We start from the raw sequence: 26,360 nt of genomic DNA, 5'->3' as shown, positions 1-26,360 counted from the left end.
AGAGGTGTGTTTGGTTAAGATGCGCTTGTCAAGTGGGGTGACAATCAAGTCCGTGCTCATTCAAGTGAACCTCTTATCTGCACCTCCATGTCCACTGGGGGGGGGGGGGGGGACTTCCCATGTTTGTATGTTTGGAAGTCTCAAGTAAAATCCAACACTCATTTTGCACGAATGAACTCATCTTTGCCATAGCTACAGTATATTACAGTATGTACAGTATATTATTTTTAATGAATGTAATCATTTCGTATTTTTTTAATCCATGTTTTCAATGTAATAATGTTTTGCTTTGTATCCAATACGTTTCAGTGTTTCCACATGCCACTCAATTACTTCCAGTAGGTGTCGGCTTTTCCGGAGACAGGGAGGAGTTTTCTTCAACTTCCGCCGGCGTTAACAGGAAGTGACGTCAGACGAGGAAGTGGAGCGAATCTGGTCCATAGCAGTGATTAGCAATGGAGATGAACAACTCCAGCTGCAACTCATGATAGCTGGCATCTGCCGTTAAAAAAACACCACCTTTGTCTGTTGATGGAGTCGGGCCATGTCGGACTGAAATGTCGGCTTAAATGATTTCCGGGTAAGAATGATTTTTAAAGCCGTATGTAACTGCTAGCCGGAGCTGGAGCTAGCCGCATACAGCTAATATTGCCATGTAGCATGCTTGTGTTAAACAGTGGGATGACGTGTTGTTCGCTAGTGTTTATTGTCAACTTAACACTTAAAAGTGGCTTTAGTCGTCGTGACGGGCTTTTGGAAATAGGGTGAGAATGACAAGTCACATATCATGTGCACATTATACGTTCTATGCTCAATTAAAACCTGTTTTTCTTGAACTTGATTGTTTGGAGTAAGATTTGTGTATGCCAGCCATCTACAATCAGACATGTGACTCGCTGGGAGTAAAAATAAAATCGTCATCCTGCTGCATCCCTGATTTACCGTCACCGTGATGTCTCATCGCTGAAATTCTTGCTACGACGCTTGTCTAGCGGAAAATGATCGTATGCATTGCAGCTTTATAAAGTCACTATAGTGTATATTGAAATCCCGTGTATTTCTGTCTTGGTTTGATGATTATGGTACAAAAAACAATCAAGGAATCACTATTTTTCGTTGTGTTTCTTTTCTCCCACTCCAGATGACTTTCCAGTGGCTTGGACATCTCCGCTTTGATATGGCTCATTCATTTTATTATATTCATTACTGGCAGACAACATTAACATGAACAACAGATCATTGTTAATTATGTTTTTTGACATGACATACCCATTTCTGTAACACTGTAAGAATTCCCATTGATACCCCCCACCCCCAACCCCTCCCCTGCTGACAATGTCCCTGGGTGAACAATCTCAGAAGTGGTTTCCAACTCACGTCCAAGCCACTGTTCTTCAAGCTGCTGGTTTACAGCCCAAGGGCAAAAATGGCACCAATGATGCTTACACGATCATCCAGCTCGGAAAGGAAAAGTACTCAACATCCGTGGCAGAGAAGACACTCAACCCTGTCTGGAGAGAAGAAGCTTCCTTTGAATTGCCCGGGTTACTTTTGGAGGGCAACCCGGAAGTGTATGAACTGTGCTTCATTGTTATGCATCGGTCATTGGTTGGGCTGGACAAGTTCCTCGGTCAGAAGACCATCAACCTCAATGAAGCATGTAACAATAAGCAGAAACAGAAAACTGAGTGAGTATTCGAGCATAGAATTCTATCCATCAATAATACAGTCCCCTTCAAAAGTATTGGAACAGTGAGGCCAATTTTGTTACTTTTTCTGTATGCTATAGACTGGAAACGTTTGGGTTTGATGACAAAAAATGAACATGAGAAAAGAGCAACGTTTCAGCTTTTATTTCCAGGTGTGTACGTCTGGATGTGATAAACAACTTAGAAGATAGCATTATTTTGTAAAGGAACACCACATTTTTAGGTGACTGGCAGGCGTGTTTTATCGCCCGGGTGTGCCCTATCACATTGATTATTTAAACAATAAATAGCACTGAACGTCTTCGCTCAGGTTCAGGTTTGGGTTTTGCCTTTGCAGACACCAGAGTTGCAATAAACATGAAAACGAGAGTTGTCTATGGGTGAAAAAGCAGTTGAGAGAAGATGGACGATCAATCAAAGCCATTGCACAAACATTGGCCATAGCCAGTACAACCATTTGGAATGTCCTGATGAAGAAAGAAACCACTGGTGTACGCAGTAGCAGACATTGAATGGGTAGACCAAGGAAAACGACAGCAGTTGACCACAGGAACATCATGAGCGCTCGAAAGAAAGACCCTAAAACAACTGTTGGTGAAATCAGCAACAACATCCAGAGGGCGGGACTGAAGGTATGGGCACGTACATGAACAAAAGTACAGAGGCTACACCAAAGGATGCAACCCACTCATTAGCAAAAGGTACAGAGACAAGCCTCAACAATGCTGGGACCCCCTTTGCTTCATCAAGTGATGGAAAGGCTAAAGTTTGGAGAAAGAAAGGTTCTTCTCATGACATTCAACATTGATTTCCTGGCATCACATTCAAGCTCATTTCAATCTGTGAAACATGGTGGCCAATGTTATGGTCACTTGTTCACTTTAATTGATTGGAAATCTGCTTGAAATCTGTTTTTTGTACTTTTGTACACCTAAAAATGTGGTGTTCCTTTCCAAATCATTCTATCTTTTAAGTTGTTTATCACATCCAAATGCCAATACCTGGAAATAAAGGTGAAATATTGCTCTGTTTTCTCATGTTCATCTTTGGCATCAAACCCAAACATTTCCAGTCTACAGCAATGATAACAGAATTGGCCTCACTGTTCCAATACTTTTGGAGGGAACTGTATAAAGATAACCAAATCATGATATTGGCTAGATGATCCGTCTGGGTTCTATCATGAACACTTCATTTTAGGACTGGGGGGTAGGGAGTGGAAAATATTTGCAGAAGTTGCATTGAATGAATTGGGTGTCCTTATAATAGGAAGTAGGATGTTTATGATAGTACACTTTGAAATCTACTTTAGTGTTATATAATAGTGGACACCCTGGACACTACTTACCTTGTGTTATCATTAGTGCCATGGTCACTCCGCCATGCTTTGCCACAGGACAAATGTGCTTTGTGATTGACTTGTCTTTTTTCTTGCTTGTGGCCATTTACAATGGCTAGCCCTCTTTGTTGGAAGATTATTCATAGCCTTGTCACTGACACAGGTAGCATTAATTGGCCAATTTAAAACCAGCCGAGCTTGCTAAACGTGTTTTGGTAAACAGTTCTATACAGTCAATTTTTTTTACGTTTTGGAATTTATGCAGTTTATCGTTTCTTGTTAATTTTGCTTTTTTTTTTAATCCAAGGTTTGCTTTGTCACTATGCACAAACAAATTCATGATTGTGTGAATTAGCTTCAAAGCAGCTTTTGCACACGCCTTTAAATGCCCTAACAGCGATGTTGACAGGTTTTCAACGTAGTGAGACCTCCGGGACCCACAGGGGTTGAATTGAGTGTTTCCCTGGAAAATTCATTGGTCCCCAATGGGAAAAAATGTATTTGCAATTGTATTCTTTCTCTGAAATTGTAGTGTTAAACACCTTTGGTGATGGTGTAGTATAATGTTGTTATACTGTGTTTTCCGCACCATATTTCTGTAAGGGTTAACTGCAATTTTTGGAGGAATTTTGCTGATCATCCTCAATCCTCATGTGAATCATGAATGCATATTTCTCTCCCCTTTCTGAGCATTATATCACGAGAAACACGTTCATATGAGCTAGCTTACAATGCTGTCATTGGGACACACCTCTGAAGCCCTCTAAAACAAGCATTGTTTGATACACATTCTGTGATTAACTTTACACTGATGATAACATGTTGCAGTACTTTGATGATTTAAAAACACTTCCGAAACGTCTTTCTTCGGCCCATTGATACCAACTGACTAGCACGAGGCCTCGCTGACCGCTTGCCTCAGTTCGCCTCAACCTTGACCGCAGTTACAGATCGTGCACACGCATCAGACAAGCTGAGTTGTTATGGCTTGTCACCAGATGCAGAGAGCATTTGTAATCTAATGGAAGGGTAGGATTGAATAAGCTTTGCTTCTTCCTACTCCTTTTTGGACATGCAGAATTGTGAATTGTGTTGTGTAATGTGTTCATTGTGATTGTGTGCATGTTCAAGATGAATTAAACCATTAGCATTACCACTATGTAACGATGTTGACGTGTAAAGCATGTACAACATGTACTGGGCCGGTAATCTGTAAATGTGTGTGTTTCTTGTTGCCGTATTGCAACTTGGAGTCAAGATCAGTGTTGCGAGATCCTGAGATCAGGCCTTTGACAACAAGCCTAAATCAACAGGGGGATTTCCAAGCAACTTTACAAAAAAACTAGCCCGAATAACAGGGAACTTGGGAATTTGCAAGCCAAAAAACAATCTCAAAGTCGCTTATAAAAGGCGGACCTGGCAACGCTGGGCATTTAGATGCCTTGTTTATTATATGATACAACAGGTCAAACAAAAAAACATTTATTGCGCTGAAAGGAGCGTTAGCGCCATCGAGCGTTTTGGGTGTCAAACATTGTATGGCCAGTAATCGCACTGGAGAAACTTTGATGCCACACCGTGGTGTGGAAAATTGAGAAAACGAATGATTTCAACAGTTGTCGCATGGAACGGTGGACAATGTACAAGACGTGGATGTGATTCACCAGAAGCCTGACGTAACAACTGTAAAACTGTAAACAGATTAGGTTGATTTTGGGCCCTTAAGCCACACATGCTTTTGCTTAACTTCACATTAAGGAAAGATCAACCAAATTGGATCTGGTGTTAATTAGCTCCCCAACATGGAACTACATTAGCACTTCCTCTCCACTCTGCAGTTTTCGAGAGTTGCAATATGTTCTAATCAGTGTGGATATGGGACACATTTGTTTGTGCCTGTGCTGATTCACTCCAAGACTGGACTTTTGCAGTATAGTGTCCGTAACGGATATGCCGTGCTGCTTGTCCATCCAGGTTTGACCATGACATCATACTAGATACTACAGTCTGTTTGCTGCATTTGCCGCGGCCCATTTGCAATGTTTTGAACTGACATTTTGGGGAGGAAAGACTGACTCGCTATCTGAGTAGGCAGCCCATAATTATCGCACACCTGTGTTTGTTGATTGTCAGGAGTTTCCCAGCGGTCCGGGGGCCAAGCAGGAGGATTGTCGTTCCAAATGCACGGAGGTTTATCTTGGCCTTGAGACACACTTAAGCTGCAGCTCAGGCCCCACAGCGGCGGCATGCTGTGGCTGCTGATCTGACCGAGCGTGGCGTGCAGCCTGGGAAATGGACCCAGCGAGGGCCTTCATGACTGGGCTACCGGGCCACGAGCTTGACGGTTGAGAGTAGCGTTCAACAGCTGCACTTCACTTCACAGCTGTCAAGCCAATACCAACATCATGGAATTGAAGTGATAACTATTCATGGTGGAATTCATAGGCTATAATAACAGTCACGGTTGTTCATTAAGGATGAGTGGGAAATGGAAACCAGAAAATATATTGATCATGCAGCACTATTATTGGAGATGATAGAAAAAGTAATGCATATACAAAACAGTGGTGAGATGACGGCTTCATCTAATTTGCATAATTGCCCATGGTGCAAAACATAATCGGTACTGAGCTCCATGTAAGTATGCACTGATTTTCAAGGTAATGTCACCATATTGTCGTCGAGCGGAGTTGCCGCTGGAGTAACCCTAACCCTAACCCAGCATGCTTGCGCTCCTACGAATCGCACGAAGGGCATGCATGTGGCGTGCTGATTTTGGAGCTGCAGAGACTGGCGGCAGGAGTTGTTTGTCATGTCAAACAAACTCGACGGGCGCTTGGCCAACGTTGATCTTTTGTACCTTTTGCTAGTGCCAGCGTTGGGCAAAAATAATTTTTGTATGTTGCACTTGTGAACTTCATAAGCCACAGGTGCACCCCACATATGCAATTTGTACGTCTTCCACATGTGTCCAGTAAACCGGTCATGCATTGCCTGCACGCAGGAGTGCATCAAATTTGAATTTAAAATGTACAAAAATGAATGACTGTAAAGAGAAGGTGTGATGTTAAAAAAAAGTTCAAAATTGAAGCAAGTCGAGCAAAACGGAGTGCACCGTACTCTCGGCGGCAACCAGCATGAATAATAAAGAACAACACAATGATTACGTTAATGGGACGTCAAGATACATTCTTAGGCAGCATTATTGTGTTCAAGACGACACAATATATCTTCCCATCTCATTCAAAATAGTGCATGTTTAATTTTTAAAGCATGAATTTTCACATGGTGCTTTCCACTGCTGTCTGGTCTTATGAAGTGTTTTGTAAATCTGGTATAACACAGGATATGACTGATTAGCATGCATGAACTGGCTGGTCACCCAGTGGTTCAGTGTCCCAGTTGCTTGTCTTTGCATTTCTGAACAAAGGCCAGATTTGTGCAAATGTCACTTTATTTTGAATGCACAAATCCCATTACTGCTAGTCGAAAATGTAGAGGGGTTAAATGAATAGGTGCCCAGGAAGAAGCCTGAAATACTCTTATTCAAGAGTAGGGTATTTTTTATGTCCTGATTTCCAAAGAATTGTGTTTGTCTTGAATGACAAATTGCATTCTCCAAAAATGAAAGGATTTGAGCCTCTGCCATGGTGTGTCGCTTTGGGATTAGTTTGCTCAAATTAACCTCGTATCATCTTCATGAATTCTGGTTAAATGGATAATCAACATCGATAAATCCTGTTCCTTTTTGTACAAATGGCCTCATTGAGTATCGGCTATGCTAAGCTTTTCCAATTCTCATTTTAGCTGGTATACCTTGGACTCCAAGCCATCAAAGAAAAAGAAAGAGCGAGGACGCATCCAAGTCAGCATTCAGTTTATGAGGAACAACATGACAGCCAGCATGTTTGACCTATCCATGAAGGAAAAGCCCCGTTCACCTTTCTCCAAACTGAAGGTGAAAATGAAGAGTCGCAAGCATGACAGTGCTTTAAGTGACACATCTTCAGCCATCCTGCCTCACTCTGCAGTTTACAACTCAGAGCACAATCATCAGCCCACTTCCCCAGGACCGCAACACCGACCTGAAACCAAGCCCAAGAAATCGCTACTCTCTGGGGCCCAGAAACTCTCTGCTGCCCATTCCATGTCAGATCTCATCGGTACCCACTTCCGCCCCAAGCTGGACTCCATGAACTCCATAGAAGAAAGTGGTGAGTAAACATTGTCAAACTTAGAGCATGTCATTTGTTTGACTATCCGTGTGGTGATTGTCAGCCTGTCAAAGTACACGTCAGCAGAGGTTGGAGAACCACACCGATGTTTAGGAGACGCATCGCATTCAGCCCAAAAGCTGATTTGTCCCGCAGCACGCCAATATGAAATAACGTTTGCCAATGGAATGGGTATACTAAGCCGTAAGTCAGATGTATTGTAAGGCAAGCAACATCAGGCTCAGAAATATGAATGGTGGATCCAAGCTGACAAACGATTGTCCAATACCATCATTTCCACAGATCACAATTTCCACAAATCACAGATAGCTTTAGCCCTTGCGTTGTGTCTGGCAAACTATTTGCACTTCAAATGGTAGCAATGCTGGCGTTTCAGCTGGCTGATCTTTGAATTGTTTTTTTTACATCATCGTGGAATGTTTGCAGCGCATTTGGATCATTTGCCGAAAGGTTTTTTTCTGTACCTGTGAGAAGTCCCACACGAACGTCACCATGTTTGGTTACAAGCGAGCTCAGGGGAAGTTAAGACAGGCCACTGGCGACATGTCACAATCTGTATTTTCTTATATCGGTTATCAGAGCTATTTTTCATGGTATCAGATTTATCGATCTATCGCTGATGTTGATTTTTAAGATGCTGTATGTAATGTCAACATATCTCACTATATCGATGGATAGAGGCGTTATAATGTGCGGCCAAGTCAGCTGCGGTTGCTTTTTCAGGCTTCTACTTGGCCAAAATGCGCATGACAATGTGGACATAGCCTAGTAAGCGCTAGTAAAATATTTATACGTTGAATTTTACAATATATCCATTTTTGTAGGCCTTTAAAAACCTGAATAATCCATCCTGTTGGATACAAATGACATGCTCATCAACCGTAGGAATTCAAACACTGATGATTGATGTCATGCTATTGCGTCTTGGTTCCACGTACAGCTGTCCCTCACAGGCGTTCCCAGAGTGTGGTACCAGGCCTCCAAGACAACGAAGCACACGGTGACCCTTTCACTGATATCAGTGACACCCTGCCACAGAAGTATGCCACGCTCCCACGCAACCGCAACCCTTTTGAGGGGGAGCAAGGGCAGCTGTGGGACCGGGCTGAGCGGAAGGAGAAAAAGGAGAAGGTCAGCCTACTAGAACGCATGACTGGCAAGAAGGATGGCCGCAAGAACGGCGATGGGAGTCGCTCAGGAAGCTCTGGAGACCTGCGCTCGCCCAACCCTTTTAGTGGCAACTCACAAGTGCATACTAACCCTTTCAGCTCCAACTACAAAACAAGGTACATGAAGTGTTTTCCTTCATAAATCATAGGACAGTTATGTGGCATATTTCCTCAATTCATGAATCTCATTCGTGCATGCCGGGGTCGGCATACAGTTGATCGGTTTCAGGTTTCAAAAGGATAGGATTGACATAATAAATGGAATATTTTTGTAGATAAAGCGTAGAAAACGCGTTTGACTTTGTAAATACAGTTTTTAACATGATTTGAGCCCCGTAGACAGGAAATAGCACCTTACATTCTAACTATTGTTTTGTAAGCAAATGTTGACATCAATGAAGGCACAAAAGCGATAGTTTGTAAGCCGAATGCCACAATTCCAGGTTGGCTATGCAGTGCAGCTTGTCATGCACAAGAAGCGGTGATGCGCAGTGTGGATGGCTACCATCTCGCCTCACACAAGTCCTGCAATCTGTCATATCCATCATTTTAACGCAGCTCAAATTTGACCTCCTATGATAGTTTAACAATACACCACATAACTTTGTGCGTGGGAAGGTTTTAGTGAACTGTTTTTTTTTCTTAACAGAGACGATCTTTATAAATGTAGCGTCGCCGGGAGTACTTCCTGTTTCCTGATAGTGCTTTGCTGTACAGTTTATTTTATTAAAGGCTCAAAAGCACACGGTTCGAGATCACATAGTAGTTGGTTCATAATCTGTATTATACGTTGGTAGTGTATGTCTGTTTTTATCCACCTATTGTGTTGCTATGTGTTCCTATTCGTAGCTAATATGGTTTGTCTCACAGAGGCACTTGGAACTTGAGTACCATCTAGTGACTCAAACGTCACATGACACAATGGTCTTTGAATGATAATCTTAATGATAACTGTCAAATTATGGAATATCGGTTGGGAATTAATAACACAATTATCGACCAGTGACATTTATCGTGACAGGCCTAGTCATTACTGCTGCCTAGTGACCGGTATGTCAATGTTTTCACCGATAATACACCACGGTCTACCACCAAATGGCGATGATTTGGTAATTAATGATAAACCGCGATGTAGCAAGGGATCAATAATCACACTTGGATATTGCATGGGACGACCTGATGTATTATTTTTCATAATTATCATAGTGGGGAAAATGAGGTTCTCCAACAGCTTTTCAAGTGAAGTGTTTTTGTTAGATTTTCCATCTACCCTGTCTATCATTTTGCCAGGTATTGTTTTTATTGTGCCTGTTGTCTTTTGTGGAGCGCTGCAGCTATATAGTGCTTTATCAGAAATGAAGGTGTCATTAGTGGCTCTTAGAGAGCTTTGGCTTGATAGCGGATCCCTCTGAGCAATCATAATGAGATCCTCTGTAGTGATAGACCACCCAATTAACCACTTATCTTTATAGGCACCAGTCCATCATCTTAACTGCAGCCTTTGTCATCCGGTAGCTCATTGGTCAGTTGTAATGGGGTGCATTAATACATCGAGCTGCTTTAATATACGTAATTATATGTCATTTTATATATCATATGAAAACTCACTGCTCTGCCCTTCTGTTTGGTTACCTTGCAGTGACAAAAAGGCAGTTGGAAATGAAGTCATCACCCAAGGCCAAAGGAGCAGCACCATCGACAGCATGAAAAATGTGAGACAGGGAGAGCAACTTGGCATGTCCAAGCACATAATATATAGGTTATTTATGACATTGCATGGCGCCACTATTGTATGAACTTCAAATGCAAGATTGGACTTTCACTGTAAAATGTTGACGCTTTGGAATTGAGAACATGTCTCATTTGACGCAGACGCCGGTGACAATGATTCATGTCCTAAAAATGTAGATGTGCTATTCCCCTAATTAGCAGCTGCACACTTTGGTCATCGTGTCTGATCTGACTTTGAGGCAGGGTGAGATTGTCTGAAGGTTTGTTATATTGCTGCGTTTGGGAAAAAACAAAACAAACCAAATGCCACAAAGCTCCTACTTAAGTAACATATCTAAATGATCAAAGAGTTGTCATCTATAACACAAAAAAACGTTAAGTCGCTCAAGAGATGCCTAAATTAGAACGGGGATGCTGATAATGGCTTTCGTCACCTTTCTTGGGGGGTGTTGAGGTCCGTCATTATCCACATATGTGCCCCTGCACAGAAATGGCAGCTCCCATTTCCTCCTCTTCAAGGCCCTAATTAACCACAAGAAAGGGGGTGGGGAGGGGGAGTGCACAGGTTTTAGCTTTTAAATTCTCAAAGCTTAGCTCATTAGAAACTGTAATGATGGCGCTGAAGACTACCCAGTTTATGTCTTATCTTTCCTTCCCTATCATCATGGAGGAATGGCCGTCATTCCTTGGCCAGTTCAGGGTCTAAGCCAGGCCTGACACCACCCGCCTCTGAGGCTCATTTCATTGTGAAAAACTGAGTGAGTGTGTATGCTAAGTCCAAAATATGTGAACCCAACTTCTGTCCCATAATGCAAGGAGTCTAAAATGTTTGATTTTTCTAGGGACCCTCTTTATAATCCTCATGCCGATTTAAAAATTATTAAATAAATAAATAAGACTGGAACATTAAAACTTAGTTTGTTTAACGATAATGATAAGAATATAGAATATTATTATTACTGTGTTGTATTAACATTACCGGTAGAGGAGTGGCCATTGCAGCTCTATTAACCAAGCATTGGCTTCATGGATTCATTTGCAAGCAAGTGACTGGTCAACTGAGCGTAATTGTTCCCAATAAAATCCTATTTCCCAAGCTTAGCTTGGATGCTCTTCGCCCTCCTTGATGAAATGGGTAGACTTAAATATCTGTCCGTTGTGCAGCAGCTGTTGTTTCACACTTAAAAGGGACTGAAAGCAGCAGATTCCTGCAGCTGTCTAAAAGGCGGCAACATTATATCTTTATATTTGCTGCAAATGTAACACAGTTATGTTTGCTAATAATTGCAATTTGGTTAGCTAATACTGAATGTATAGCCCATTATAACAACAGCATGACTGCAAACTGTCAGTCGCTCCTCTGAGACTGCTTTTTTTGTGTGTACACTCGGCGGATATATAAGTTAATACCAATTATTTCATTTGGGCTGAAAAAAATGTACAAAAATGTTTATGTAGTTTTATTGTGACAAATTTTATTAAGCCCGTATTGGTAATGCATGCTCGCTGGTGCTGTTCTTAGCTTTTTTTTTTGGTTTCAAAAAATGTACTTTTAATATGTATCGAGCAAAGTGAACAGTTTATGTGGTGCGTTACCGTAACATTAACTTTTAAGCTCACTACATTTAAATTTGAAGTTAGCATTATTTGCTCCAAATGGTTGTTTGTTGTGCACTTTTTAATCATATGTCGTAACCTGACTTGTTTGTCGAGCCCCCGCCCAGGCTCTCTGGTTTGACAATCCCTGCCGTATTTTCATTGCATTTTTGTCCAAATCTTGACTTTTCCCCGTGCCCCCCACTCCTCAGTAGCCTTTGTGCTCCTAAAAGTGATAAGGCACCTGGCAAATAATCCAACTCTGAGCTCTTCTGGCATGGATGATAACTTTGGTATTCCAAACAGAGTCAGCCATTTGCTGCACTATCGATTGGGGGAGGATATCCAGCATTTAGGTGATAAAGTGCTCCCTCATTAAAACCGATTACAGCTCCTGTAGTTCTCATGCAATAAGATCTGTGTCCACAGTCCATGCTGCTCTGGCAAAGGAGTATTTGACCCCTGCCGAGAGTGAAAGTGTGCAAAAAAGTAGCATTTCTGGGTGTAAGCCAAGGAACAAGCCATTCTATTTTATGACACAGCTGCACTAGCTAACCAGCTATTCACATTCCCACCTTCACTGTGGGGCTGAACCCACCCCGGCTGCACAGAAGTCCGTGGAGTGAACCCCACTGTATTATCAGTGACTCGAGGTCAGGCCTTCCATTTGTGGAATCCATCGACTTGTCACGTACGAATCTCAGTAGCAGGCTTATCTTAACGTCTTTCCACGGAGATAAATGTTCCAATTTGTCGGAATTGGGTGACACTTCTAATTTATCCCGAGCTTAAAGGGTGGCCTCACACCATAAAACATCTTCATGTATCAAAGCATGAAGCATAACCCATAGCAAACTCTTAAGATTGAAATAACGTTTTCTCTTTTGTGTATGGGAATGTTTGTTCTTCCCAGGAAGCAAAACAAGGAGGCATGGCTGCCTATGGAAACCTGTCCTTCGAGGAAGTGGTGCAGGAACTTGTCAAGCATAAAGAATTGGTGAAAAGGAAAGACGCCCACATCAGGGAGCTGGAAGACTACATAGATAACCTGCTGGTACGTGTCATGGAGGAGACGCCAAGCATACTGCGAACACCCTATGAGCCCAAGAAAAAGGCAGGTAAACTTGTTCAAAAGTAGATGGGACAGAGACGGGAGACTTTGGTGGTTGGTTGGGCGGGGTGGTCATTTGAAGGAGGTACATATGCTCTTAAGTACAATATTAATTATCATGTTCGTGCTAGTTTTAATGGACTGCACATGTGAGGTATGTATTTCATTTGACGCATATACACGTGGCTCCGGTGACGTGTGAGCTTCATTTGAAATGTTAATACAGGTTGCTAATTATCAAATTAACAAGAGGAAAGAGCTGGGATAGGCTCCAGCACCCCCGCGACCCTCCTGAGGATAAGCGGTAGAAAATGAATGAATAATTCACTTTGGTTTAAAATGTCTTCAAATATTTCTTAGTCCCATTTTTTTGTTTTTTTTTTAATCTGAAAACCTTTTTTATCTGAATATGAAGTACATGCACTCGAGCTCTAATACTCGGTTGCAAACGGTCTTGGTTATATAATCCTCCATTCATAGTCATGCATTCCTTCGTTCAGCACAGCATAAAATATTGAATACTTGAATTGCTGCTCTATCAAAAAAAGTTAGCTTTTCGTCTCAAAGGAAGGACAGCGCTGACGGGTGCCTTCCAGCTCACGTACGCCCCCAGCTGGAAGGATGAATGGAGTACTGCGAGCACTATGACATTTTAATGTATTTTATTGTCCAATTAGCACGAATGTCACAATTGCATTAAAGACATCACACCGACCGTAGAAAATCATAGTGTTTCTGCAACATGACTGGCAAAATGCTAACAGAGCCAACTCCGTTGGTACGGCGGCAGCCCCATCGTACGTGTCAGCCTTGTGTGCAAATTCACTGACTTTATTGAAGAAAATGTTTCAAACAGCATGTCACACAATTGCTAACTTCAAGCTGTCCTTCTGGAACTTTGGCCAGACGCTCATCAGGTGCGAAAGAAGCCAGTCTTAGTCTTAGATGCTGCAGAAGCCGGTCTATGTTGTTTATTAAAGCCACGGAGATACATGAACCCGTAACACTCACGTTTACGCTGAAGCACACTTTCCAAATGAGCAACATTTAGTCCTCAGCTGCTTACTTGTCTTGGGTCTTGGGTCTTGGGTCTTGGGTCTTGGGTCTTTGTCGCTTATCCTTTTTTTGATGGGAAATGATTTTTACTAACATGCTTGTATTATAGCGGTCGAGTTGTTTTCCATTGAAACACCTCTTTGAGTTTGACGGATATGTTACATTTGTATCAGCTTTCATGTGACCTGCACACGGGACTTAGTGCTGACACAGTATTATGTACGTTCCATGTATTGCTAAGCTACTGTATCCACATACCCTGACACTGCTGTCCCTTTACAATATGGGTCCCATTTTGTTGCAATGCTTTTCAGCTTTTCAGTGACTGTACCACAGGATGTAACTGCACTTTTCTTTGTGTCTCATTAGACGTGTGGCATATCCCATTTTGATTGACGTGAGGTGCAAAGGCATCACACTGCTGGTACCTGATATTTCCAAAATGGTGACTTGACCGCCTCGTGCGCAGATCTTTATGTTTACGCTTCACAGCGGCATAATGTACAGTATTTATGTACAGTACTGTAGCCCGGTTTGGTTGTCATGTGACATGTGACTAACCCCCAAAGTTACATCATGAAAAGGTTGAATGCCATCTCCTGTTCATGGTATCATCATTCTTTATGATACCAAATGACCAGAGAGATGAAGCTTTCATTTTTAGACTCTATTGTTTCACGTGTGAAGGTACATCAAATCTTCCTGGCCTTTCCGTTTCCAAAGAAATGATTTCATTTCGATGATGCATACATCCAAATTGTGTAATTAGCGCATTACATGTTGCATGAATACTTGACGAAATATGGAGATAAAATTCAGATGTTCATTCTGGAACTTTCCACACTGATTGCCTTCTCACGTGCTCGACTGGGACGTAACCAACTGCCATCGCAGGTTCAAGGAACTTACTCACCAAAATAAGAGTCTCTCCTTTTTGTTGTTGTGCTTTCAAATATTAGAAAATGCTTTCAGTGGGAATTTCCACGAAATATCAGCGTCCCTCCTGATCTCCCCTCCCCTCCCCTCGCCTCGCCTTGCCCGCCCGGAGGAGGAAACATCGCCAGATTGCTCCGTCAGAGGTTGCTACTGGGGTGGTGGCTTGAACTCCAAAATGCTGACGTCTCGGTATGATGATCATTTATCGATACTTGGGATACGTGAATGGGGGTGGAGAGTGTGGAAAAATGGCCGCATCATCTTTGGTCACCATGTTATCAATCCTCCAACGGGTGGGTCGCCTTCTTGCCAGCCGGACCCTCTGCTGTGTTTGGCGGCCAGCCTTCCGTGCTGGACCCCACTCACGTACTCAAGTATCAATCAATTGGTACAGTAAGGTATCGCCATTTTGGGCTTAGCCACCAGTCCAATGCCATCCCTGACAATCATCATACTTGGGATTTTCCGTTGTTGTGAATGGCCAAAGATAGTCTTACAATACAGGAATCAGAATTCTATCACTGTGATAGACAACATGATGGAATTTATGCTGATTCCCGCCCGGTGCCTTCAGGGGCATGTATTTACTCCCATGATGAAATACTAAAGATGAGATGCATTTGACACATTTTCACCCTCGGGCCATTTCATTCCCATGAATGGGATTTCCTGGAATTTCCTGGAAGTGGCCTTTTTTTAACTTTGGTTCTTTGGTGGACGTCAGACAGCAGCACGTCAATCAAAAATGAAAAGCATTTTCAATTCATTTTTCAAGCACAACACAGAAAGGGGCGTGGCCATCCTTATTATGTACTTCTTTGCTGCATCTTTGCATAATGTTTTTCAGGCAGTCCATGCTGCTGTTTGAATATGCAAAGCCCTAAATATGCTTGAAGGTAATATTCCTATTAAAACTGCTTTGCTTGCTGTGTGGACTTGATTTGGGTGGGCCAATGTCTCCCACCATAAAAACGGAAAATGGTGGATTCGTGTTTTCTGACTTTGGACCGAGGTGAGGTAACGCTAGTGATGATTCCCCTTCCTCCTCTTGCAGTATTCATGCAGTATTCTTGCACTGCGTGTCTTAACCATGTTTAGCATCAACGTCACTTCCACACTAAGTTAAGTTAAGTTCCTGAAATGATGCTGATGTTGGAAGGCTACTTATGAATGTATTCAGGCTCTTCTATTGAATTCATTCACATGCCAAAATATTGAATCAGTGTGATTTTTATGATCACGTCTGCATGTTAACTATTTGATACAATTAGCAGGCACATTTCTCATTCCTTTTCTACAGTAGGTACGAGTAAGTGTACCTTCCTGAAAAGTCGGAGGTATATATATGACATTATATTACATTAATATTTGCCTTCCATGGCAAGCTGGAGGCTTTTAAACCAGGATGTTTGGGGATAAGGTTGTGTTGACTTTTTTGTGGGGATTTGGGAAGACATTTGTGTTGAAGCTTTAAACAAAGGTGCCAATCAAAGAATGCTTACATGTACCCAGTGATTATACAAATCATTTTAGGCCGGACTCCCTCTGATTGGATCCTAAGGTTCATTTGAATGCACTTTTAAAAGGCGCACACAAGATTGTATTGTCCTTTTCAATAAACTCACTGTAAAAGCTGGCGACTCACTGCTCTTCTTTTGGTTTTAACAACTCAGATCATTAATAGTAGAGCTGCAACAATAAATCACATTGATTATACAGTCCATCGACAGCTATTATTCCATTTGTTTTTTTTCTAATTTAAAAAAGTAAGTACATGAGTGTAGTGTGAATATTTGATTAATTTCCTTAGTCATCCATGAAAGCCGACCAATTTTCTTCTTTGCGTTTTAGACAAAAACAAGATATCACACACATCAGCTTTGACTTCGGAGAACAGTTTTTCCATGTGATATACATATACAGTTGGTCCGGTAGGGCAGGCCTGGGCCGTCAAAAATTATTTAGATTTTCTGCAGCACATTGGACAAATACAGTTGAGCAAGAAAAATAAAGTCCAAGTATTAATAAAGCCCTCAATCTACAGATAAACAGTTGTCATTTTACAACAATAATGTCATGTAGTAGCATATTGAAATATTTTTAACAGTTTTTTTAAGGCACAATATGAGAAACAAAACACTGGATGAAGTTGGAATTTTTTTGGAGTATTAGGTTGCGGACAAATTTAAAATGTTACAAGAATAAAGGTGGAAAATTCATTTATATGTATACATTAGGGCTGTCAACTGATAAAAATATTTGATTGGGATTAATCGCATTTTGGACCACAGTTAACTGACAATTAATTGTGATTAATCACAGAGAGAAACTCCCATTTTTTTTGCCATGGCAGTTCAGTGCAAAAATGATCAGAGAGACGTTCAAATGTGAAAAGCACCGGTTGGTTGGGCCCCTCTTATGCCAAGGTAGCCCTGGATATGGATATGGATATGGATATGGATATGACAATAAGTATAATAGCTGCACTGCTCCAGTCTGTGGCAGGCCATGGAACACGGCGACAGTAGACCCAAATAACTTTGGTCTTGCTACAAGAGCCATCTGCCAGGGCTTTGAAGCTAACTTTACCCATCTAAATACTCTTTTCTTTATTTGTTGCGGCTTGTGGCTACAGCGTTACCGTGCTTCAACCAAACTACGGTGGGGGCTGAGGGTCAAACAGGAGAAGCGCACGTTAATCGCCGCCAAAAAGGAAACTTCCATTAACATGTTAACGCATTAACTTTGACAGCCCTAAAATATATATATATATATATTATATATGATTTCAGTGATAAAAATATCAATTCATAAAATATCCAAATATGTGATGTGCATTTACTGATGCAAATGATTGCGTTTCTTCTAAACGTTCTTTGATTTTATCCTGAAAATGAAAGTACAACAAGTAGCTTTTTAATGACGGTGACCAAGGTTGTGTCTCTGCCGGCTTAAAGCAGCTCTTCATTTTGTTCCTGAGGAATTCCCAGGCCTCCCCGGCGGCCATTGTGATGGCTTGTTAAAACTCCACTCTCATTTGCCTATGTGTGTAACAAGACGGTGAGAGACTCGGTGACAAGAAACACTTGTGTTGTTTACGGTCTGATGCTTTTGTTGGTGTCCCTCTCTCCCGTTAGCTCAATCATGAAAGTGTGGCAGCTGCTGCAGAAACAAAACGGTTACCTGGGAAACCAGGAAAATGGCCAATAACCTTACCCCCTTTTAGATGATTTCAAACGAGGATTATCAGCAAAATGGCGGATCAACATTCTTCATTCTTCATCCCGCGTTAGCTTGTCCTGCATTGGAAGACACGCTGAACGCGGATGGGTTTGTCATTGGGCTTTACGTCGCCGTCACCTGTATTGATAACTAATTTGGCACACTCGTTGTCGTCGTTACGCATTCATCACCAGGTTGGATTACAAAGGTGGCAGCTTGTGCGGCGTTGGCACGTGTCACCTGAGTGCCTCCTTAATGGACGCCATTTAGGACGCCATTTAGGACGCCATTGGCTCCATGTGCATTATATCATATTGCTGTAATTGGAGGAAATATACAACAAATGTGTTGCGTAAGATTCTGCGGATGCGGGACAGAACCAAACGTGCCGCGGGTCACCTGCACGCCTTTTAAATATGGATGGGCGTCATCGCGGGGGATCGGTGTCACCCTGCACGCGTCCGTGGCTGAGCTGGCCCCAGGCGCTTGCTGACAAACTTGTTTGGGGAGAAATTTAGCAGATGGATGAGGTGTTTTTTCGGGAAAAGCAGGCCTATTTAGGCCGCTGGCCTGAACTTGGAGGATGCACCGACGGCCAGATGTCAAGGTTAACCCTTTCAGCTCCCCGGAGTGTCAGACCCCACCCACTCCCGCGACACAGGACTCTATTGTTGCCCGGTTAGCTCATGTAAATAGGTGCTTGACATAAATCGGGTGTCAAACCTGCTGCCGACCCTCATGTTGCCTTTTGTGGTGAAGCTATTGTTTCTCTGATAGCTGCCACGCGTCTGCTATCAGGTGACCAAAGACAGATGACTACTGGGGCACAGCACGGTTCCCGGCTCACTGAGGTCATAAAGACTGTGGACTGGCTGTCCGGCATCGCAAGAACCAGCGATGAACATTGTAGGCTCTGGCACGTCCATCACAGTTGTTGGCCAGGCTCTTGTATGAGGGATCACTCGGCTGGGAAAGTGGTGAGAACATTGGAGCCTGGTCGCCGTACGGTCAAGAACTGCAGTTGCGTCATGGGTGGGAATGTCATCGTTATTGTGGGCTCTTGATGTTTTATTTGAACCATTCGTTTTCCAGGATGCGGTTGACCAAATTTGGAGTCTGTTGACACAGTAAATATAAAAAATACAGTCCATTCAAACGTGTGGTACCTTCAAATAAGTCATTAACAATTAAAACAAGTCATTCAAATGAAATGTTAATACAGCCGTGCCTATACATAAACATCTGACAAACATTTGATTTATTTACTCATCAAAAAAAATAAGTGAGAGACTGTTTTCATTGAAATGACACAGTGCCCTATTTGTGTCATAAAACATCTAAAAATGTCATATTGTCTTCTTGCAAGTCATTCTTCATTTTAATCTGCAATTGGTTGGAAAATAACTTTCATTTTTGCTGACTCTGCAATCATTTGATTTCTGTGCTAATGTATAATTCCAAAATAATAACACATGATAGTGATTTACCAATTATTAGAAGGGTTGAAATGTACATTTCAGCGGTTCATGTTTGTATGAATGACTTGATGATAATGTTCCAAATGAAGGATGTTTTCTTTTTAATGGCGGGTTGTCGTGGGTTGTTATGCCAAAGATCCATTGGACTCTCATTATGACTTGAATGCTATAGAATGACATTTGCAACATTGTAAAGGATGTGTAGCGTATTCAGGCTCACGGATGGCACTTGGTACGGTTTGTGATGGCTTGAGGCTATGATTTGTGATCATCACAGCAGTAGACATGAAGTGTGCTTTTGATCGCAGTGGCGAGATCACATGAAAAGTTTATTGCCTCATCTTGCTAAAGCCATGCTAAAACTGGAGTAATACAATCAATCAATCAGTCATCTCCTGACTTCACAGCACAGAGGAGCCCTGCTGGAATGCCGCTAAGCTGCAGATGTACCAGCCAAATGACTCCACGGGGGGAATTACCAGGCCATAAATCCAGACGTCGTGAAGACGACTGTAGCCTATTTCACGATAAGAAAGGGAAAGAAATCCATGCCACTTCTTTTCATTACCTTCATAAAGAATGTTTTTGCAGTGCAAGGCTGAAATAGCTGTGGACGGATCTAAACATGTTTGCATATAAACACGCATCACGCGGCCCTGCCGTGTTGTGGCAAGCCTTCGCAATTGAATCATTTGCAACAACCGCCAGCTCAGTCGCATAGCACAGCCTAGCGTAGCATAGCACAGCACAGCGTAGCATAGCACAGCACAGCCAAGCGTAGCATAGCACAGCACAGCACAGCATAGCATAGCACAGCATAGCATAGCATAGCACAGCATAGCATAGCATAGCATAGCATAGCATAGCATAGCATAGCATAGCATAGCATAGCATAGCATAGCACAGCACAGCATAGCACAGCATAGCATAGCATAGCATAGCACAGCATAGCATAGCGTTCAAAGACGCTATGAATGATATGTAGTATTCTACCCTGGCATTAGGTGTCACTAATGTTACTGGAATTTTGGGTGAGACAAACAAAGCCAGACTTGATGGCCGGAACAACAGGTTTTTATTGCAGGTTTGAATTATATCACAAACTAAAGACACAGGCCACTGTCACTTCCTGTCTGCCTGCCACTCTTCCCCTGAGGAACACGTCTATTCCCAATTCATTATTTAGTAGGAGTAAATGTTTTGTCAAATGAAATTGCAATCTATACTAATACTAATACTAATAATGAGCAATATTGACATGGCATGCAATAAAATGGAAGGACGTGGGGTCGATTTGATGTGTCAAAGAAATCCAATGTGGGTCAGTATAATAATATACTAAATGCAATGTAAGCATATTGTTATCGTACATTTTAGGTGGGAAAGGAATGAGTGTAATATCTAATAATGCATCTCATTAGAAAAAACAGAAGATGAAAATGAGGTTGTAAACGGCCCCCGGCCTGCACTTTGGGCACCCCTGGTTGCCAGTGTTTCATTTTAGGAAGGTGCAAGTCAGTAAAGTTTAGTAGTCCAGGATGCAGAACCGTTCTCGAACTGAACTGCATCATGTTGCTTTCATCTTTGTCCAAGTCCCAAGGGGAAGTGTTCAAAAGCTGGTGGACTGCACCGAGACGTCAGGGCCTGGAGGAGAACGTGATGCAGGAGGTCCATCTTATCTCATCTTAGCTCCACTAAACAATGGCAGCATGCTGCTTTCATCTACTCATCTTGTCCAGTTACAGAGATGTTTTCAAAAACAGGTGCACCGCACCTCCATGTCCAGGCCAGGAAACCAGGAGGCTGCAGGACCAGCTGGGGAGATCTTTGCACATCTTCGATGGAGATGAGGAGGGCTGAGTGGCTGTTTTTGCCTCCACGCTCGCTTCAGTAGCCTTTTTGTCTGCTTTTAGGCAGACTGGCCCTGGTTGGAAACGTAGAGCGGAGGAAATGAGTGATGGCCAAGAAGGGGGGGCTTTTTTGGAAAACTCTGGAGGCGCAACCGTATTTCTATGATCAATTCCTACGTCAACTCTACTTTAGAAATCCAGCCATCCATTTTCCTCACTGGAGTTGCAGGAATGCTGGAGCCTATCCCAGCTGACTATGTGTGAGAGGCGGGGTCCACCCTGGACTGGTGGCCAGCCAATCCCAGGGCACATATAGACAAACACCCCCCCCCCCATTCATACCTGTGGACAATTTGGGGGGGGGGGGCAATGAAGCTAGCATGCATGTTTTTTTGGAATATGGGAAACCGGAGAATCGAACCTAGGTCTTCCCCTGATTGTGTGGCCTATGTGCTCACCACTTCTCCACCGTGCGGCTCTTCTCTAAATCCAAAGAAATGAAACTGCATTGAACTTAGCGGCGTAGCAGCTGTAGTTTGCCTTCCGCCATTTTATTTGAAGGGTTTTGATGCGAGGCAAACAAAGCGAGTGTAGTCAAGCACTGGCATCAGACCGTTGGCAGCCAGGTGACATCATTATTACTAATTAAGATGTATGAATATGTAGTCTGGCGCTTGACTTGCCGTGTTTTCCATCAATCTCAGAAAGTGCCAAAGTAGACACGGCGAGGCTGCGGACGCGGTTGTGATGTCGCAGTGTGTACCTACGGGCGCACTTTAGCTCCGCTGGCATACAGGAAGCTGACGCCATGGATGCCAGCGGCTAAACAAGCGTGGATTTGAGTGGAGAGTTTCCTACGCTTGGGCCGTGCTCGGCCAAAGTGTGCCAACGTCTGAGTGGTTGCTTTCACGGTACGTCTTCCCATCGCTGGGCATCACGTATGATGACGGCGCTTTACAAGAACCAAATGTTGCAGACGTGGATCAACACGATCTTTAGGTTTATGGAAGTTGGCTTTCTGGTCTCCTTCTCACAAAATGATTGTTGAGTTTGTGTTGGTGGGAAGGTGATGCAAAGAGGAGCAAGAGGCGGATTTGAGGGACATGCAGATACGTTGGCAGGGCTACGAGGGCCTGAAGCACACGTGTTTTGTTTGCTTTTTTAACCTCTGCCAAGGTCATGCATGCATGCTTGCTTGTGTGTTTGTGAGATTATGCACAAACAGACCATTAAAATTGGGCGGATCTCCAAAATGACTGGTAGATTTCCACCAAAAGGTCTGGACAAATGTGCTCAACGGCAAATGCATGACATCAAGGTGCAGATCTAGATCCAGATCTAGATCAAGGTGTGGAGAATTTTTTTTTGGCAGTTGATGACAAAAACATTGTAAGATCTGTCAAGGAAGACCCTAAACCCTCAGTGTCGTGAGGAACAGTCTGAGAGGACAGGAGTGGAGAAGATCCAAAGGCCAGGATGGAATTGATCAATATATAGAAGATATATAAGATAAGATAAGATATAAGATACTTCTGTATAGTAAATACTGCATGTACTGTGTGCACTGTACACACATAAATGGCAAGAGAATATCATCAGCTTTCATGACACATTTTGGTGCGGGTGCGTACTCCCTTTAGATGTCCCTTGAGGCCTGCATGAAGTCAGCAGCATGCAAACATATTTTTTGGAAGAACCCATTCTTATTGGTGCGTGACCTCTGACCTCACATCATGCATTGCGTCCCATCTTCAGTGAGAACTGAGGTGGAATCACTCAGAGGAAGTGAAAACACGTCTTCTCATAGTCATGTTGTTTGCAAAAGTTAGAGAGCTTTAGGATTCTATTCTATTCTGTTCTATTCTATTCTATTCTATTCTATTCTATTCTATTCTATTCTATTCTATTTGGATTGTACACAGTGTTGTGTTTGGGATCATCAAGACCAAGCGTCTCCAGTCTTACCTGTTTGTCTTTGAGCCATTTGTTCATAAACTGTTTACTGCAGATAATTGTGCAGCACTTCTCCAAACTGCTCATAGCGTTTGAGTGACGTGTTGCTCTTGGCCATATGGGCCATCATCATCATCATCATCAGGAGTTTGCATGCTCCTTTTCCAGTCTCCAATATTATTGAAGGTATCCACTGTTTTGAAAGTATCCCATTGCCACATGAAGACCCATCAAGCGTCTGCGGACGTCTTCGTAGAAGGCTAGAATGCTCACAATTTGCAAGTGAGATGAGATGTCAGGCGGCGGAGACTCGTGCAGGTGGCGCAATTTGTGCAATTTGTCTCCCTGTTTTGACAAAGTTGAAGCACCCGACTCTTGGCAAAGTGTGGGCGAAGCTCAACGTGTCCGTGTGGGTTCAACGAGTGCTGCAATTAATTATGTCACCCAAGTTTTGACACACACAATATTATGCTGTCACTCTCTCGGAGGCTCGATGTCTTCATCCCTCGGAGGTAATTGTTGGATGCCCGTTAGTCGTCTCCTCAAAGACTGATGGTCAGACACGTATGATGCACGGAAAGCCACAAAAACGTAGCTTAAATCGGTGTAAACATGATACTTCTTCTAACATAGAAGTCTGAAAAAGACCTTAAAATATTATTGAAGACATGATCATAAATACATTAACATTTCAACTCTTACTAGTGGGGCACATAACATGAAAAAAACATCTGCTTGTTTAAATCTAAAATTTAAAGAAATTTGATTTCTCCTCCAACAGCTGACATATAATTCGATTATATAATTATATGTATGTTATATGGAAATATTCATATCATTATATTATATAATATGTATGTTATATGGAAATATTCATATCATTATATTATATAATATGTATGTTATATGGAAATATTCACATCATTATATTATATAATGATGTCAGACATGCAATAAAATCAAATGCATTCATCCATTCAGAAGAGCATAGAAATATCTTGCATTTGATGAGATGCTTTCCAGCTCTCAAAATGGCTGGCTTTTCCTCTCTATGGAAGGACGGCAGTGACAGCACCTTCCATCTCATGCTGGCACCTAACCTTCAGGATGAAGCCAGTTCTGCAAGTGCCTCCCATGTGACAGTTTGGAGTACTTTATTGTCCGATTAGCAATAATAATACGTATTTATACGTTTTTTCAACCCGGATGCCCGAACCCAAAGACATATTCATACATTTTTTTGCGCAAGAGGCAAAAAGAGGTGAGGACGTAAGTGCACAATAGAAGAGACAAAGTTTTGTACCGTTTTAAGCTGTAAAAACGGCCACTAAGTGGCACAAGTGCATTTGATAAAAGGTTTTCATCTTTAAAGCTCCACAGTAAAGACTGTTAACATTTTAACAAGCAGGAAGTGTCCTCACGATGTGCACTCAGACGGCAGACAGGGGTGGCACACTCAGGCGGTAGACAGGGGTGGCACACTCAGGCGGTAGACAGGGGTGGCACACTCAGGCGGTAGACAGGGGTGGCACACTCAGGCGGTAGACAGGGGTGGCACACTCAGACGGTAGACAGGGGTGGCACACTCAGCCGGTAGACAGGGGTGGCACACTCAGCCGGTAGACAGGGGTGGCACACTCAGACGGTAGAAAGGGGTGGCACACTCAGCCGGTAGACAGGGGTGGCACACTCAGCCGGTAGACAGGGGTGGCACACTCAGCCGGTAGACAGGGGTGGCACACTCAGACGGTAGACAGGGGTGGCACACTCAGCCGGTAGACAGGGGTGGCACACTCAGCCGGTAGACAGGGGTGGCACACTCAGACGGTAGAAAGGGGTGGCACGCTAAGCCAAGAGGAGACGTTGGCGGCAGCCTCACCTGGTTTTTGCTCTGTAAGCATTAAGAATTTTCCTGAAGAAAATCTTGATAAAATGATTGGAATCATACCGAAAAAACATTTGTAATATTCCAATACTTCTTTCTTTTTCCTCATGACTGGTGAGACTCAGCCGCCTCCCCTGACTTCACTCACTGATATTGAAACTACAAATAAACTGCTGAGTTCCAATTCCAAAGCCCAAACAATATTATTGGGGTTGCTAATGAATGACATTTGTCACGTTGATTTGGAACAGGAAACCAACGTCTGCCTTGGACGAGTCACCGCATCAGCTGTGTAAATAATGCAGCATGACACAGTTTAAACCAACGAAAGACAACAATGCAGGATATCAAACATTTATTTTGTAGTTATTATGATGTGGTTTTTGGAAAAGACATATTTTGCTCTTGTGGTTTATTTCCTCAACCCTTTGGCCAATACATAAGGGCGGGGTGCCGCAAAGTGACATGGATCAGTTGCTCCGGTATCCTTCAGAGCTTTTGACTCTTACAGCTGAACAGTTCTGCTCGGTTGGTAAAAATATCCCGTGGCAAGCATCAATTCCTGCATATCAGATGTTTTCAGCCGCATGGATGTTGGCTTTCCTGTTCGCTCGAGCCGTGGAGTCTAATCAGATGAGCTTTTCAGGTCGCAGCTGTAGCAAACATGTTGTCAGACTCGTTGGCGGTTTGTCCAAGGCTCGAGTCGGAAACACGCAGTCCCCCTCTCCTTGAGCCATGAACCAGAACCAAGTGGAGTGAGCTGGGCCGGCCACAAGAGCGCCATTGTTCTTGGCATGAATCAAATGGAGGAACGGCAGGTAGCATTTCTCCAGCTCCCCACCCTGCCAGCCCCCATGAATGGAGTGCTTTTTTAGCTGGCAGCGATTGGCCATCGGAGCTCCAAAAGGATGTGTGTCTGTTTAATTAGTGTGATGAGCTCAGCAGAGTTTATGTGCAGTGTCAGACACCAGGTATTAACCCCTCCGGTTTGACCCCACAAGGGGGGCGGCCTGCCTCAATCTTGACATCTCTTTCTTTCCTCTTCATTGGAAAAGTCGAACTATGCGGGAAAAACAGCCTGGAAGAGGGG

The 26,360-nt window shown here is 42.9% G+C and overlaps 1 protein-coding gene across 1 annotated transcript; it reads left to right on the top strand.

Moving 5' to 3' along the window:
- The first annotated feature begins 397 nt into the window (after positions 1-397).
- On the top strand, positions 398-16,513 carry rab11fip2 (RAB11 family interacting protein 2 (class I)). The gene is made up of 6 exons (XM_058064506.2): positions 398-580; positions 1,142-1,688; positions 6,856-7,262; positions 8,224-8,569; positions 10,092-10,164; positions 12,693-16,513. Exons 2-6 carry the CDS (start codon positions 1,336-1,338, stop codon positions 12,915-12,917), a joined length of 1,404 nt encoding a protein of 467 aa, XP_057920489.2. The 5' UTR covers positions 398-580; positions 1,142-1,335; the 3' UTR covers positions 12,918-16,513.
- Positions 16,514-26,360: the final 9,847 nt, after the last annotated feature.

The sequence above is a fragment of the Doryrhamphus excisus genome, linkage group LG10 (genome assembly GCF_037039965.1).
Source record: "Doryrhamphus excisus strain RoL-2023G ecotype Guam linkage group LG10, RoL_Dexc_Guam_v1.1, whole genome shotgun sequence".
Lineage (NCBI taxonomy): Eukaryota > Metazoa > Chordata > Actinopteri > Syngnathiformes > Syngnathidae > Doryrhamphus > Doryrhamphus excisus.
The sequence above is the reverse complement of the archived record's forward strand: the minus strand, read 5'-3'. Positions and strand labels throughout refer to the sequence as shown.